The sequence below is a fragment of the Loxodonta africana genome, chromosome 15 (assembly GCF_030014295.1).
Source record: "Loxodonta africana isolate mLoxAfr1 chromosome 15, mLoxAfr1.hap2, whole genome shotgun sequence".
Taxonomy (NCBI): Eukaryota; Metazoa; Chordata; class Mammalia; order Proboscidea; family Elephantidae; genus Loxodonta; species Loxodonta africana.
Genome location: NC_087356.1, coordinates 4,752,756 through 4,767,425, shown reverse-complemented (window position 1 = coordinate 4,767,425; position 14,670 = coordinate 4,752,756). Strand labels below are relative to the sequence as shown.

At 49.0% G+C, this 14,670-nt stretch overlaps 1 protein-coding gene across 7 annotated transcripts in view; it reads left to right on the top strand.

The window, feature by feature from the left end:
- Nucleotides 1–14,670, top strand: part of AFF3 (ALF transcription elongation factor 3) — a 667,929-nt gene that overhangs the window by 602,414 nt on the left and 50,845 nt on the right. For all 7 annotated transcript variants that reach the window (XM_023552564.2, XM_064268477.1, XM_064268478.1 and 4 more), the window contains 2 exons: nt 4,170–5,276; nt 11,402–11,526. In XM_023552564.2, the coding sequence (XP_023408332.1) occupies nt 4,170–5,276; nt 11,402–11,526 (1,232 nt within the window). The remainder of the gene's footprint in view (nt 1–4,169; nt 5,277–11,401; nt 11,527–14,670) is intronic.

Below are 14,670 nucleotides of genomic sequence, written 5' to 3'. Positions count from 1 at the left end.
TAGGTTGATGGAGCCCTGGCTATTACCAGGAAATTATCACTCCTTCTTCATCATTTTGGTCAGTCAGTGTTTGTTCAACCAACATTTCTTGAGTATCTGCCACAGGCGCTGTGCTTGGCTCTGGGATACAGCATATAGACAGGAAAAGCCCCTGTGTTTGTTTTCATAGAGCTGACATTCTAATGGGGATAATTTGAAACAAAGAAAAAAAAAAAACACGGGCGTTACATAAAGTAAAGCAGAGGAGTTAAGCAGGCGTCTTCGAAGCCTGCTTCTTGCTGCGATCTGTAGAGAGGTTCTAGAATATTCAGTTGGAAGAGCTGAGTCCCAGCGGCAGTGCAGGGTCTGGTGGGGGCGGGGTAGGTGAGGTGTTAGTACCCTGTGAAGGCCACACGTCCAGGCTTTTCTTTGTGACTTTTCGTGTTAAATTCATGAATGTTGAATCTTATTTTCATGACGAAATGTGAATCCCAGAGCTCTTGAGTGAGGCTGAAACCTGGCCTAAAAGAAGTACAGTTATAAGACGCTTTCAGCAAATTCCTTCTAAATGTCACTGAGATAATTAAAAAGACTTACAGTCCTCGCTAATGAAAGAAGGCTCTTGTCATTTCTCCCAGCAGCTATCAAAGAGGCTCTAGCTACGGAGAAAGACCGTAAGTCAGCTAAACACCAAAAACCAAACCCACTGCCACCGAGTTAATTCCGACTCGTAGCAACCCTATAGGACCGAGTAGAACTGCCCCATAGGATTGCCAGGGAGCAGCTGGTGGGTTCAAACTGCCGAGCTTTTGGTTAGAAGCCGAACGCTTACCCACCGAGCCACCAGGACTCTTAAGTTGACTAAAGGAGGCCTAACTGTTTAAGCCCCCCGAGGCCACCCACATCTTCAGTTCCTTGCTTCTCTACACATAGGAAATGCAGAAGTGGCAACTGCCGTGTTAACCAAACTGCATGTTCTTTCTTTCTGCTGGAAAATACTATGTTAGTTGGAACTAAAATAAGGTTCCTCTTAATTTTCCACCAGGTTAATGTAGACATACATCCTTTAGAAATAAAATGAGTTCGCAGGCCAATGGCACAATGGTTAAGTGCTCAGCTGCTAACCAAAAGGTTGTCAGTTTGAACCCACCTGGCAGCACTGCTGGAGAAAGACCTGGCAATCTGCTCCTGTAACAATTACAGCCAAAAAAAAAGCCCTATGGGGCACTTCTACTCTGTCACATTGAGTCAATATGAGTTGAAAATTGACTTGATGGCACCCAGTAACAACAACAACAGAAGCTAGCATGAGCCTGCTCGTCCCTGCTCCATGGCACCTCTGCTGAGTTCTGACCGAGCTGGCCCAGATCCCCTGACAAAGAGCAATGAACCCCACACACGACGGGGCTCTTTGCTTTATAGTCACACACCTGACATGCCGCTGCGCAGACTGGTTTATGCCGCTCTGAAGGAGAACCTGTTTGGCCCTCACTTCCCTCACTTCCCCTCCCGGCAGCATCCTGATGCGTGAGGGAAAGGAGATGCTCCCTGTGTTCCAAGGCACCTGCATTTCACTGCCGAGGGCCAGCACTTGGCAAACCCACTGGCCTCACCTAAGTTTCACGTGCACTGTTCTTCACGGCTGTGGCTGTTAAAAGGTACCTCACTTCGCTTGAAGCACAGTGATATGTAATCATATCACGTACGCACGCTAACACGGAGATCCACTGTAACGTGACTTCCAGGGCAACAAATTCCCTCTGACACCTGATGTTTGCTCAGTTGTTCGCAGCCTCATTTTCCTCTCTAGAGTTTATCTTCCTTGCTGGCTTTGTGAATTCTCACGCCAGAGCTTCATAGGTGGCAAGAGCTGCCCCCCACTCGGCTAGCACGTTTACACTAGCACAGAGTTGCCTAGATCACTGTTTCCCTCCAAATAATAAGTCTTAAACGGGAAAAAAGAGTCCAGTCATGTCAGTTTACGGAGTGCTGGGATAAAGTCAGTGTAACCCAAGATGAGCTGTGATTCTGTCTTTCTAGGTTGAAGACTGACATTTTACAAAGGATTAAGATCCTACTTTCATGAGGCGTTGGAAACCCTGGTGGTGGAGTGGTTAAGTGCTATGGCTGCTAACCAAAGGGTCAGCAGTTCAAATCTGTCAGGTGCTCCTTGGAAACCCCATGGGGCAGTTCTACTCTGTCCTATGGGGTCGCTATGAGTCGGAATCGACTCGATGGCACTGGATTTGGTTTGGTTTGGTTTTTTCATGAGGCGTTGCCAGAGGGCAGTGGGAGAGGTGGTAAAACAGCAGTAGAGAGAATTTGGTCTTTAAATCTAGACCAGCGTGAGTTTAGTCTTGATGTGGTGTCTTGTAGCTGCCAAACCCACTGCCATCAACTCAATTCTGACTCATAGTGACCCCGAAGGACAGAGTGACCCCAAAGGACAGAGAGACTCCAAAGGACAGAGTAGAGCTGCCCCCTAGGGTTTCCAAGGCTATGAAGCTCTACAGAAGCAGACTGCCACATCTTTCTCCCAAGTTGCTTATGGTGGCTTCGAACCGCCGACCTTTAGCTTTGGCTATACCTGCTAACCTGTCTGAGCCTCTTCTACAAATAAGGCTGATAATACTTATTATCTTTGAGGACTAAACGAGATAATAGACGTAAAGTGGGAGGCATACTGGAGGTGTTCCATCTATGAAAGATGATTGTAAGATGATGGATGCCTTGAACACCACTCTGGGAATTTGGATTTCATTTGAGAGGCAGTAGGAGTCATTGTAGATCCTTGGGAGAGGGAGTGATTTAGTGACATGTTGAAATGGTACTTCAGACTGATTTCTTCAGCGATGAAGTGCAAAAAATGAGCCTGATCACATCAGGCAACGGGCCCAGGCTAAATTTATTAAATACTGCCCTTCACTGGTAACACTCCCACTGTTAAGCTACATGAATCTCCATGTGTGCAGCCATGTTTCGGCTACAGGCTGACTTCTGTGTTCTCTCAAACGAGACGTGAGCTGCGAAGGCTCAGGATGGTGGGGATTGAGCGATAGCTAGCGTTTGTCGTAGCGGGAGGGCCGGTGTGGATGGTGGGCTCTGCCAATATGGGTCAGCTTTCTGCAAGGGGCCCCTGCAGCATCCATTTATACTCAGTATGTCTCGTTTGTTTCAGGAAATTGAAAGCCCAGATGTCACTGACGTGCCAGTGGCCACTTGGTATGAGAAATGCAACACATTAAAAATGCAGAGCCAAGCCTGATTGCTTTGCTTTAGGCTGGTCTCTGGTCTACCCCGAAACAATGGAAACCATGAGTTCAGTGGGTCAGAGACCATAGGGAAGAAAAAAACCTTGATCACTTAAAATATTTTCCCCATTTCATGTTAGTCTCAAATTGAAAAATACTCTGGTTGAAGTTCGACACTTACCAATGTACCTCTTTTTTATTGATAATCATTGATGGTGGATAAATGGACCTTTATTAGGAATCAGTATTTACTTCCTGTAAAATCAAAACGTTCCTAACCTTTTATGAGACGTAGATCCTTAGAGACTCTACCGAAGGCTACAGGTACCTCTACGACACCTCGAGTCTTGGTTCGGGGTGCAGTAATCCCCTGGAGCCCATCTCTGGACCAGTGTTTAAGAACCCATGATGGACACGATTTGCTGTAAGATATAGGACAGAGTAGGACTGCCCCATATGGTTTCCAAGGAGCGGCTGGTGGATTTGAACTGCCAGCCTTTTGGTTATCAGCCGAGCTCCACCAGGGCTGCCAAAATACTGTCTAGTTAAGCTTCACAGAAGCTCAAGTTTATGTATCTATGTGTAGTTATTTAGAGTATACATACATTGTATATACATTGTATACAACTTCAAAGTGTTCAAAATGGATTGTAATGGGGCAAAGTGCCACCTCACTTATGTTTCCAAATAGACCTGAAAACGAACTCACCGATACTGAAAGATGCAGTCGGCCAGTAAGGGAGCGCCATCCTGCCTCCCTGAAACGTGGGTGCAGAGCTGGTACACACATCTGCTGCTTCTGTGTGTCTTTTGCTTCAAGCCCATTTAGTTTTCTGTGCATACACCCAGAGGAGTAAGTCAAGATAAAAACAGTCAGGCCCCTTTTAAGTGAGCCTTTAATAAAAGATGTTTTGTTTGTCGCTGGTTTTCTGCTTTCAGGCTGAACCAGCATCCTCTAACAAGTGGCAGCTGGATAAATGGCTGAACAAGGTCAATCCCCACAAGCCTGCTATTCTGATCCAGAATGAGAGCCAGGGGCCAGAGGGTAATCAATACTACACTCCAGTGAAAGACGACACACAGGAGTGTGGAAAACTCCCGGATCTTTGCCAAACCAGCCTGAGAGACAAGGAAATCAAGAGCGCCTGCAAGGAGGAGCAGAGGCCCCGGACAGCCAACAAGGCCCCGGGGAGTAAGGGAGTGAAGCAGAAGTCCCCACCTGCGGCAGTTGCTGTGGCCGTGACCGCAACCGCCCCTCTGCCCGCAGTGCCCAGTGCGCCTGCAGAGAGCACGCCTGCACCAGCTCGGAGGGCAGCAGGCAAGAAGCCCACGCGGCGCACAGAGAGGACCTCGGCGGGCGACAGTGCCAACTGCCACCGGCCCGAGGAGCCCCCGGCCGGGGATGCTCTGGGAGCCAGCGTGGTGGTCCCCCCAGAGCCCACCAAAAGCAGGCCCTGCGGGAACAGCAGGACAGGCCACAGGAAGGAGCTCCGCTCCTCGGTGACCTGTGAGAAGCGACGTACACGGGGGCTGAGCAGGATCGTCCCCAAATCCAAGGAGTTCATTGAGACAGAGTCTTCGTCTTCCTCATCCTCCTCAGACTCTGACCTCGAGTCCGAGCAAGAGGAATACCCTCTGTCCAAGCCTCAGGCCGGGCCCCCCTCATCCTTGTCCTCTGGCGGTGACCAGAGACTGAAGGAGGCTGCAAACAGCATCAGCGGTGGGGGCGGCCCCCGGGCCCCCGTTGGCTCCATCAACGCCAGGACCACCAGTGACATTGCCAAGGAGCTGGAGGAGCAGTTCTACACGTTGGTTCCCTTCGGCCGGAACGAACTTCTTTCCCCCCTGAAGGACAGTGATGAGGTCAGGTCTCTCTGGGTCAAAATTGACCTGACCCTTCTGTCCAGGATCCCAGAGCACCTGCCCCAGGAGCCAGTGGTCCTGAGCACACCTGCAGCCAAGGACGCAGAGAGCGCACCTCCCACCAGCCTCTTGTCAGACACACCCCCCGAAAAGACTCTGCCAAAATCCAAGAGGAAACGCAAGGTAGGCCTGGGGCTGGGGGCATGGAGGGAAGGAAGGACTTGAATTTATGGACGAAGTGGTAGAACACAGGTGGGCTCGGTCTGTGTTGTCCGTGGCAGCAGGCAGTTCATTTACCTTACTGGAGGCTGATGTAACAGCTGCCAGGGAGTCAGCCGGACTCGTGGCAACCCCACGTGTGTCAGAGAACTGGGCTCCACAGGGTTTTCAACGGCTGGTTTTTTTCAGAAGTAGATCACCAGGCCTCTCTTCTGAGGTACCTCTGGGTGGACTTGAACCTCCACTCGTTCAGTTAACAGCCAAGTACATTAACTGTTTGCATCATCCAGGGACTACAGCAGTCTTATACCAAAATCCCAGGTAATGTCCTAAGTACTTTACATGTATTGGAGCCCTGGTGGCGCAGTGGTTAAGTCCTTGCCTGCTAACCAAAAGTTCAGCAGTTCGAATCCACCAGCCACTCCTTGGAAACCCTATGGATTAGCTCACTTAAATCCTTAGAGCTGCCTAATGAGGTAAGTACTACTATTATTATTCCCACTTTATGATTTTAGATAATGAAGCCCTGTTCCACTGCCTGTGTAAATAGTCACGGAAGATACTTACTGAGTGTGTTCAGATGCAAGCTGGATGCTGGGTGTGTGAAAAAAAGCTGAACCTGTGTTGCACCCCATTCTTTGCTGGGAGGTGTGGGGTGACGTAGATGGCAGGGATCCGTCATGGACCTAAGAATTCGAAGCCTCGAAGAGGCCTGTGACTGGGGTGAAATATGAATACAGAAACCCCCAACCCCAGGCAGTGGGTGAGCAGGGCCAGGTAAGGGTAACCTTGGCCCACAGCATCCAGTAGTGTCGATGGGGGGGGGGGCTTTGCAGTGGGGAGGGGCTGAGAACGGGCACTGAGGAGGAGTGCTGGAGTAAGTAGAGGCTCAGGGAGGAAGTCACACCTAGGTGAGTGGATACCTGGGTGTGAGAAAGGCAGCTCAGGTGCAGGAAGAGCTGGGGATGAGTCTGGAAGTAGACGCTGAGAGCCCAGCCAATTTTTAAAGGTTTTTGAGCAGAGGAATAACTTAATTATAAACTAAAGCCAATTTTGAGGAGTTGTATCCCCTCCTATTACTGCATGGAAATCCTGGTGGCATAGTGGTTAAGAGCTATGGCTGCTAACCAAAAGGTTGGCAGTTCGAATCCAACAGATGCTCCTTGGAAACTCTATGGGGCAGTTCTACCCTGCCCTGTAGGGTCACTATGAGCCAGAACTGACTCGACAACAGCAGGTTTGGTTTTGGGGTGTTACTGCATCTTCAGAAGTAATTTGGACACAGTGAAAACACAATGGGGGGCAAACCAAAGATTGCAATAATCATAGATGGTTCCAAATTTAGGACAAAGTCATTAACAACACCAGTTAATGCCTCAGTGTTTCCCTAGGCGGGATACAGTGTTTCCCCAGGTGGGATACAGTGTTTCCCCAGGCAGGATGCCATCCTGAGTACTTCATTTGTGTTAAGTCATTTAGTCCTTACAACTCTCTGAGGCAAATGTTATCATCATGCCCACTTTACAGGTGAGGAAACTGAGGTTCAGAGAGGCTAATGTGACTCATCCAAGGTCATGCAGGTCATAAGAGACAAAGCCAAGAATGAGCCCAGCTGTCTGGCCCCAGAGCCTCTCAATAAGAATTCAGCCCAAGTTGCACGTGGCGCTTTCCAGCTTTCCAAGGGCAGTCTGGTCTGTCTGCAGAAACACTGGACTGGACACAAGAGTTTTACAGCTGTTTCAGACTCTTGAGTTAGAGGAGGGTTGAGGAACAGGCATATTGCCTTCTCCTGGCCGAGACTAATATGTTCCTCATTTTGCAAGTGTGTAAAAAAAAAAAAATTTTTTTTTTTTAGAGAGCGAGGATACCATCTCCTTCCTGTGACAGTCAGTCATCTTAGTGACCTCAAGGGCAAATGGAGGGCACCCATCTCGAGGGAATGTATTCTAAAGTACCAAGGAATGTGTTTCTTCACATTATAGCCTTAGAAAACCTATCCCTGTAGAGTAGAATTCAAATCCCTTGCAAGCAAATTCATGAAATAGCTTCCAAGGTCAGGTGTTGGCGTTTCCTCGTGGTGTATGTGCAAAGACAGTCTTACAAGGAGGCTCCAGGGTGGTTTTCCACTCCCATTAGTTGTTAACCTCTAGTGGCCCCCGTGGCTGAATTCCCCATGGCTGCTCAGAGTGCTTGCATATAGTGGAAGGAGGGTGAATGGTGACACCAGTCAGACCTGACTTTGAATTCCCGACTTTACCATTTACCTCCTGCGAGGCCAGTTTCATGGGTTCCATGCCATCAGTGCAGCCACGCGGGACCCTGTGCCCAGAGGGCTGGATGCTTGGAGTTCAGTACACGTGGTCGTCGTGGCCTTGACATTCTGAACCTTACCTTTGAACTTCTGTTCTGTGAGTGAAGGCTGATAGCACAATAGAGCATGAGGGAGGGTTTTTTTTGACTCATATGTGCCCCATCTCCTACCTCCTCCCTGATTTGGCAGGACGGGTGGCTCTTTGCTCCCCCTTCTTCTGCCCCCTGTGACCCCAGGCCTCACTGGGCCTCTCCCGCCCCATCTCCACCCAGCGACCAATGGTAGGTACTTCATGCCCCCAACAGAAGCCTACAAATAGACACAGGGAGGGTCAGGGTTGGGGTCAGTGGCTCACCCAACAGCCATCCAGGTACTGAGGCATCCAGGCATGGAGGTTGCCGTTATTTGGGGTCACCTGTTCAGCAAGAGTTGGGCAATGGGAAGGGGAGATGCCCAAATGAACTTTCCGCCCATCGAGGCAAGCCACGTGGGTCTAACAACTGGCAGAAGGGGAAACCCAGCAACTGGTGGGGTCATGTACGTGAACCAAGTCCAGGGAAGGGCCCCAGGTGTTTGAGGGAGTCTACCCTCACCCCACAATATCCTCATGCCCCGGGGAGAACCATATTAATTAGCAAATAAAAAGCCCCATGACAAGTCAAGAGAGAAATTGCAAAAGAAAGGAAAATGTTTCCTATTTTGGTACTTTATAACGTCATTCTTTTCTTGCTTTTTGAACAAGGGACCCCACATGTTCATTTTATGCTGGACCCCGCAAACTCTATAGTCAGCCCTGGCCTTCATCAGCTACTTAGCTTCTCTGAACTTCAGTCTCTTCATCTGTAATGGTGACATCCTTGCAGCAGTGCTGTAGGTTAGACGGCACCTTCAGCCAGTGTAATGGAGTAGTCACCCATCGTAGCCCACCTGCTCCCTACCCATCCTTCCTCTGCTGTTCTAGGCGCCCTACCCTCATTACTTGCTGATGGCCCTCGTCTGCTGAGATGGGTGAGCTCCATGTCCTGCCTTCCACATCAGACGTGCCCACAAACTTTGTCCCATCTGGGACTCCAGACACACCCTTACGGGGACTAAGTCTTGTGTTGACTCTCAGGGTCTGTTTTCCATGTGTGTAGAAACGTTGAATGGGTAGAAGGTGCAGCCGTCTGCCAGTGACCTGTGCATAGAATCTCCTTAGTCTCTTAGCATCGCCAGCGACTCCCCCAGAGCTCTGTGGTTTTAAAACCACTCAGGCCATAGGTCAGTGTTCAGAGAATCAGATCAAAGCAGGGGTAGCCTAATGGGAGGGAAGGGGATTTTAAAACAGGAAGAGGGAGGAGAGCACACCGTCCCACTCCCTGAGAGTGGCCTCTTCCACACCCACTTACCACTAAGGGAGCCTGCAGGCCTTGAAATACTAATTAAATTTAACTATAGAAAGGGAGTGTAAAGAAAGGAGTAAAGTGTCCTTTCTGGTGGCATTTGGAGGGTGCCTCCTTTCCCTGCATGGTGATGAAATCCACATCAGGTCTCCATGTCTGGACTTATTATCAGATTAAGACACACAGGAACACCACAGCAAAATTTGAGATTCCCAGAGAAACCCCTGTTGAGGAGGAGGGGTCAAGGAGGCAAATGGACCACCAGAATACAAGCTTCTTAAGAGTAGGGCTTTATGTCCTTTGTGCACTGATGGAGCCCTGGTGGCACAGTGGTTAAGAGCTCAGCTGCTAACCAAAAGGTTGGCAATTCAAATCCACCAGCCACTTCTTGGAAACCCTATGGGGCAATTCTACTCTGCCCTATTGGGTCACTGTGAGTTGGAATTGACTCAACAGCAGTGGATTGGTTGGTTGGTTGGCTGTTTGCTGATATAATGCTAGTACCTAGAAGGGTGCCTGGCACAAAGTAGGCACTCAATAAGTGTTTGTTGCATGAATATTTGATGACCTGGCCAGGATCTGTTTCTTCCCTGGCCTGGCAGCTAGGTCAGCCATTGGTGTGCTGCCCCAGGACAGCCCCTGGCCAGAGCTTCATGCCCATCAAGAGATGTTGCTTGGAGATGGTGAAGCTGTAGAAACATGGCAGATACTTTTGGAAGCCATTCGAATTCTCGTCAGAGCTTACAGCTGCTTCCTCCCCGTCTCCGCAGTATCTGTGCTGTCTCTCCATCTTTGCTTTTCCTGCTGTAATCGCTTACGTGATCTCGACCTCCTTAAAGGCCAAAACTGGATGTTACCAGATTTTTAAATTCTCCCCAGAACCTAATACGTTACCTGGCACTTAGTAAGTACTTCAATGAATCAATCCATCAATCACTTGGGAATGAGTCCAGATATTCCCTATGGAATTGATGGATAAACCAGCAAAATCTTTTGCCATCAAGTCAATTCTGACTCCTAGTGACCCCATAGGACAAGGTAGGTCTGCCCTGCAGGGTTTCCAAGGAGCAGCTGAGCTCCTTGGTTAGCAGCTGAGTTCTTAACCACTGCGCCACCAGGGCTCCGGATAAATGGATAGGCTAATGGAAATATCTGTGTACATACACACATACACATCTGTATGTACACATACATGTAGAAATAAGGGATGTAGACAAAGATAGAAATTGGTAAACATGTAGATTGGAAATACAGCTGTATGGACATGTACATATTGAGAGAAATGCAGACAAGCATACATATAAATCCCATAATATTCTGTATTTGAAAAATTTGATCCATGGCCTTCGTTATTCTAACTTATGAAGCTTCATTGTAAGCCTGACACCCAGCTCCACTCATAAAATCTAACGACTCATCAGCAAACACAGACACAAGGGAAGTGAGAGGACATTTTTGTAGCATTCTTTACTGGGCATCGTGGGTGCTAAGACCACAGTACCGGCTGGGAGACAGGCAGAGTCCACCCTGCGGGAGCTGTGGAGCCAAGGAGTGGGGGATTCAGAGCTTTGGGGCGGGCCCTCCACCAGATCCCTGTTCCGTTGTGAGCATCGGGGACCCCTGTGACAGATGGTGTGGTCATACGATCCATCTAGAGAGAGAAGGTCAGCGTCTCCTATCTTGGATGCTGGGCTCGTATCCTGGAAAAGGCCTCAGAGCGCCTGGCCAGGCTGTTGCCGGGCTCCTGTTGTCTCACGGAAAATGGAATTTTATGGAACGTATTTGCAGTGCACTTGTACACACCTGACGCTAAACATAATCTTCAAAATGAGAATCCAAAGTATAGTTTTCTGCAAAAGCACTTGAAGGCTTCTCGGGTGTCATGGGACAGTGATTGTTAACTAGGCATGAGGCACTAGCCGTGGACAACCTCGGCTTGAAATTTACAAAAGACATGAATTTCAAAAGAAAGTCCCATGCTTGTCACTAGCGTTACCCCCGTTCAGCTCATCACACCATATTCTGATACCAGGAGATGCCGAAATGGGTGGCGCTGAATCTACAGCGTGACTCCAGGACAGGTCTTTAGAGGGTTGAACCCTGGGCCTCTTGATGGCAGGGCAGTTTTCCTAGTTGAGAGTGTTCCCTCTGGAATTTGATCATGGAGCCAGGCTTTCTTCTCCATAAGCTGTCAGTAGTCAAGCTGACAGAACGTCAGCCTCCTCTGAGGAGCTGACCAGAACCTCCCGGGCAGGAGTGCTGGATTGCATTGACTTCTGGGGAGAAGTTGATGAGCGAGTCTTCTGGGAGGCCTTTCTCTGGGGAAGTCAGTAACCCTGAGCGTGTTATGACCCCTTGAAGCCCAAGCTGACCGGTGTTCTCTTATCTCCACACAGTGTGACAACGAAGATGACTACCGGGAGATCAAGAAGGCCCAGGCAGAGAAGGAGACCACCTCCCGCCTGACCACTTCCACCAACAATATTGTGTCTGCAAATCACTGCAACACGAGCGTCAGCAGGTACATGGTGCCCTCGCAGGTGGAGGTGATCCGTAAGGTTTTAATGAGTGGCCTCAATCCAGATCTCCAGACTTGCTTCTCTCGGTTTAATCAAAGGGTTAGAATTATGCCTGGGGGTGCAGCTCCCGTCATAGCCCCACGTCACTGGATAAGTTTTTCCTTTGTAATCAAAGACCGGTTTTGTTGCCCGAAAAGCATTATTTTAAACACATAGTTTTGCACTCCCTAAGGACACACCCTTTCCCCAAAAAACTTGAATTTTCAAACTATTCTTTTAACAGTAGCAGCTAATTTTAAGGGGGACATTGGTGGTCCAGCAGTAGAATTCTCAATGTCCCCGAGTTCAGTTCCTGGCCTGTGCACCCCACGTGCAGCCACCACCTGTCAGTACAGGCTTGTGCGTTTCAGCAGAGCTTCCAGACTAAGACAGACTAGGAAGAAAGGTCTGGCAATCTACTGCCCAAAATCAGCCAGTGAAGCCCCTATGGATTGCAGTAGTCCCATCCACAACTGATCCTGGGATGGCACAGGACTGGGCAGCGTTTTGTCCCGTTGTGCGTGGGATCGCTGTGAGGCTGATTCTGCGGCATCCAGCAACACAGCAAAACCCATAAGAACAGAAAACTCATGATACAACTGAAGAAAAAGGTACCGTGAGAGGAGTGGCCGTGGGTGCACCCATCCAGAGTTCTTGGATATGGACTAGAATTGTGATGCCAGACAGTCTGCACATCCAGGGTTAAACTGCCACGCCGCAAGGTCTTCTAGCCCCTCCTCTAAAGGGGTTCAGATGGCCTCACGTGGCACTGAATCCCCGATGTGATAAATGGCTTTACAGCAAGGCAAGGTCCCAGGTATTTATTATAAGCTGGTAGCTTCTCATCAGTCATAGGTGTTCCTTCCATTTAGAAATACCACGGCCTGGAAGCCTCTTTTCCTCTGCGAAGGCGCTCCTCGGTCTCACTGACTGTACGCGTAAGAATTTTTAAGAGGAGATTAATGCTCAGCACAACACATAAAAATGTAAGCGGAAAGGTTAGGAAGAGATGTAGAACCGTCCTAAAACTCAGAGAGGAAATTGGAAAGTGAGGGCGCACAGGCAGGGACCCCCCGCGCTGCCGGCAGTCACCTTCTGAAGTGGGGCGAGGGCTCCAGAAGGTCTGCACGGGAGAGCCAGGCACGCGCACAGCACCCCCGCACCAGACCAGCACCCCCGCACCGGACCAGCACCCCCGCACCGGACCAGCACCCCCGCACCGGACCAGCACCCCCGCACCAGACCCTCTGTGCAGAGTGACAACGTGCCAGCAGCAGGCCCTTCTGTGAATGGGAAGGGGTGGTGCCCAGATATTTTGAAGTGTGTGACGTAGAAATATATGTGTTTCTTTGTGAATGCATCAACCAGTATTTCTGCTGTTGTTAGATGCCATTGAGTCGATTCCAACTCATAGCAACCCCATACGACGGAGTAGAACTGCCCCCTAGGGTGTTCTAGGCTGTAATCTTTACAGGGGAGCCCTGGTGGCGCAGTGGTTAGGAGCTCGGCTGCTAACCAAAAGTTCAGCAGTTTGGATCCACCAGCTCCTCCTTGGAAACCCTGTGGGGCAGTTCTGCTCTGCCCTGTAGGGTCGCTACAAGTCAGAGTCCACTCAACGGCCACAGGTTTTGTTCACATCGCCAGGTCTTCTCCTGCAGGGCCACTGGGCTGATTCAAACCACCAACCTTTATGTTAGCAGCCGAGCAGTTTGGCATTGCACCACCAAGCCTCCTTAAACAGTATTTCCAGCAGATCTAGTAGCTACCGTAATGTCTAAGTAGTGAAGAATGTAAAAAATATTTCAAGATGTCTGCAACCACTGTAATATGAAAAGAAAATGTCTGATTTCTGTTAGTGACATAGTCACAGGTGATGCCAATATTTTTACTGCGGAACCACTGCCCTGGGTTCTTGCCTCCATTCACGATTGAGGGAAATGTTAAACTTCAGTTAGAGGTTAGTAACCATGAAGAAGGAACTTTATCCACCCAAGTTCACAGACCCCAGGTTACAAACTCCTGCTCTAGAGCCTTTGTCTGGCAGCACCTTGTACCCTGATTTTTTTACGTAGGTTAGGTGATGACGCAATGCACGCAAAGGTGCTTTGAGTTCTTTCTAGGAAAGGTGAGCTGTGTATACCTGGAATTGTGGTTACTACTAGCCAGGTTTTACCAGGGTGATAACACAAGCCCAGTCCCATCCCAGAGAGAAGATCCAAATAAAGCTCTTTGTCCACCTGAATATATAGATGACGGCGGTGGGCTTAGTGATGGGGTAGTCATACGCCTAAAACCAAACCAGACCTGTTGCCATTCAGTTGATTCTGACTCATAGCGACCCTATAGGACAACGTAGAACTGCCCCATTGGGTTTCCACGGAGTGGCTGGTGGATTCAAACTGCCAAGCTTTTGGTTGGCAGCCAAGCTCTTAAGCACTGCGCCACCAGGGCTCCAATCATGGCTACTAACCAGAAAACCAAACTAGTTGCCATTAAGACAATTCCAACTCATGGAGAACCTGTGTGTGCAGAGTAGAACTACTCTCCGTGGGGTTTTCAAGGCTGTAGCCTTCTAGAAGCAGATCACCAGGCCTTTCTTCCCAAGTGCCTCTGAGTGGGTTTGAACCGCCAACCTTTTGGTTAGCAGTTGAATGCTTCACCATTTGTGCTGCCCAGGGACGCCCATATATCTACTACAATATTTAATTTAATAATTTAGTGTTACATGCACATTTAAAATCACATGGCATGTAAAACAATACAGACTTAGAGATACTGCTTTTTTCACTCACATATTAAGAAACGGTCATATTCAGACTGTTCACATCCATCTTCAGTTTCGGCAACTTCGTCATCGCTTTCTGATTCGCCTCGGGCAGTTTTCCAGAGCTTGTCTTCTCAGTTCTTCCTAAGTTGTCAGATGCACAGTGCGTTTTGCACCAAAAGTTCCATTCCTACGTGTATCTATTTGAGTAGCATTAAGAACCTTGGTTTTAACAAAAAGAACATGAAAGAGGAAATCACCAAACGAGTACCATTTACAGGAGCCCCCAAGAAGATAAAATACTTAGGAATAAATCTTACCACAGATGTAACAGACTTATACA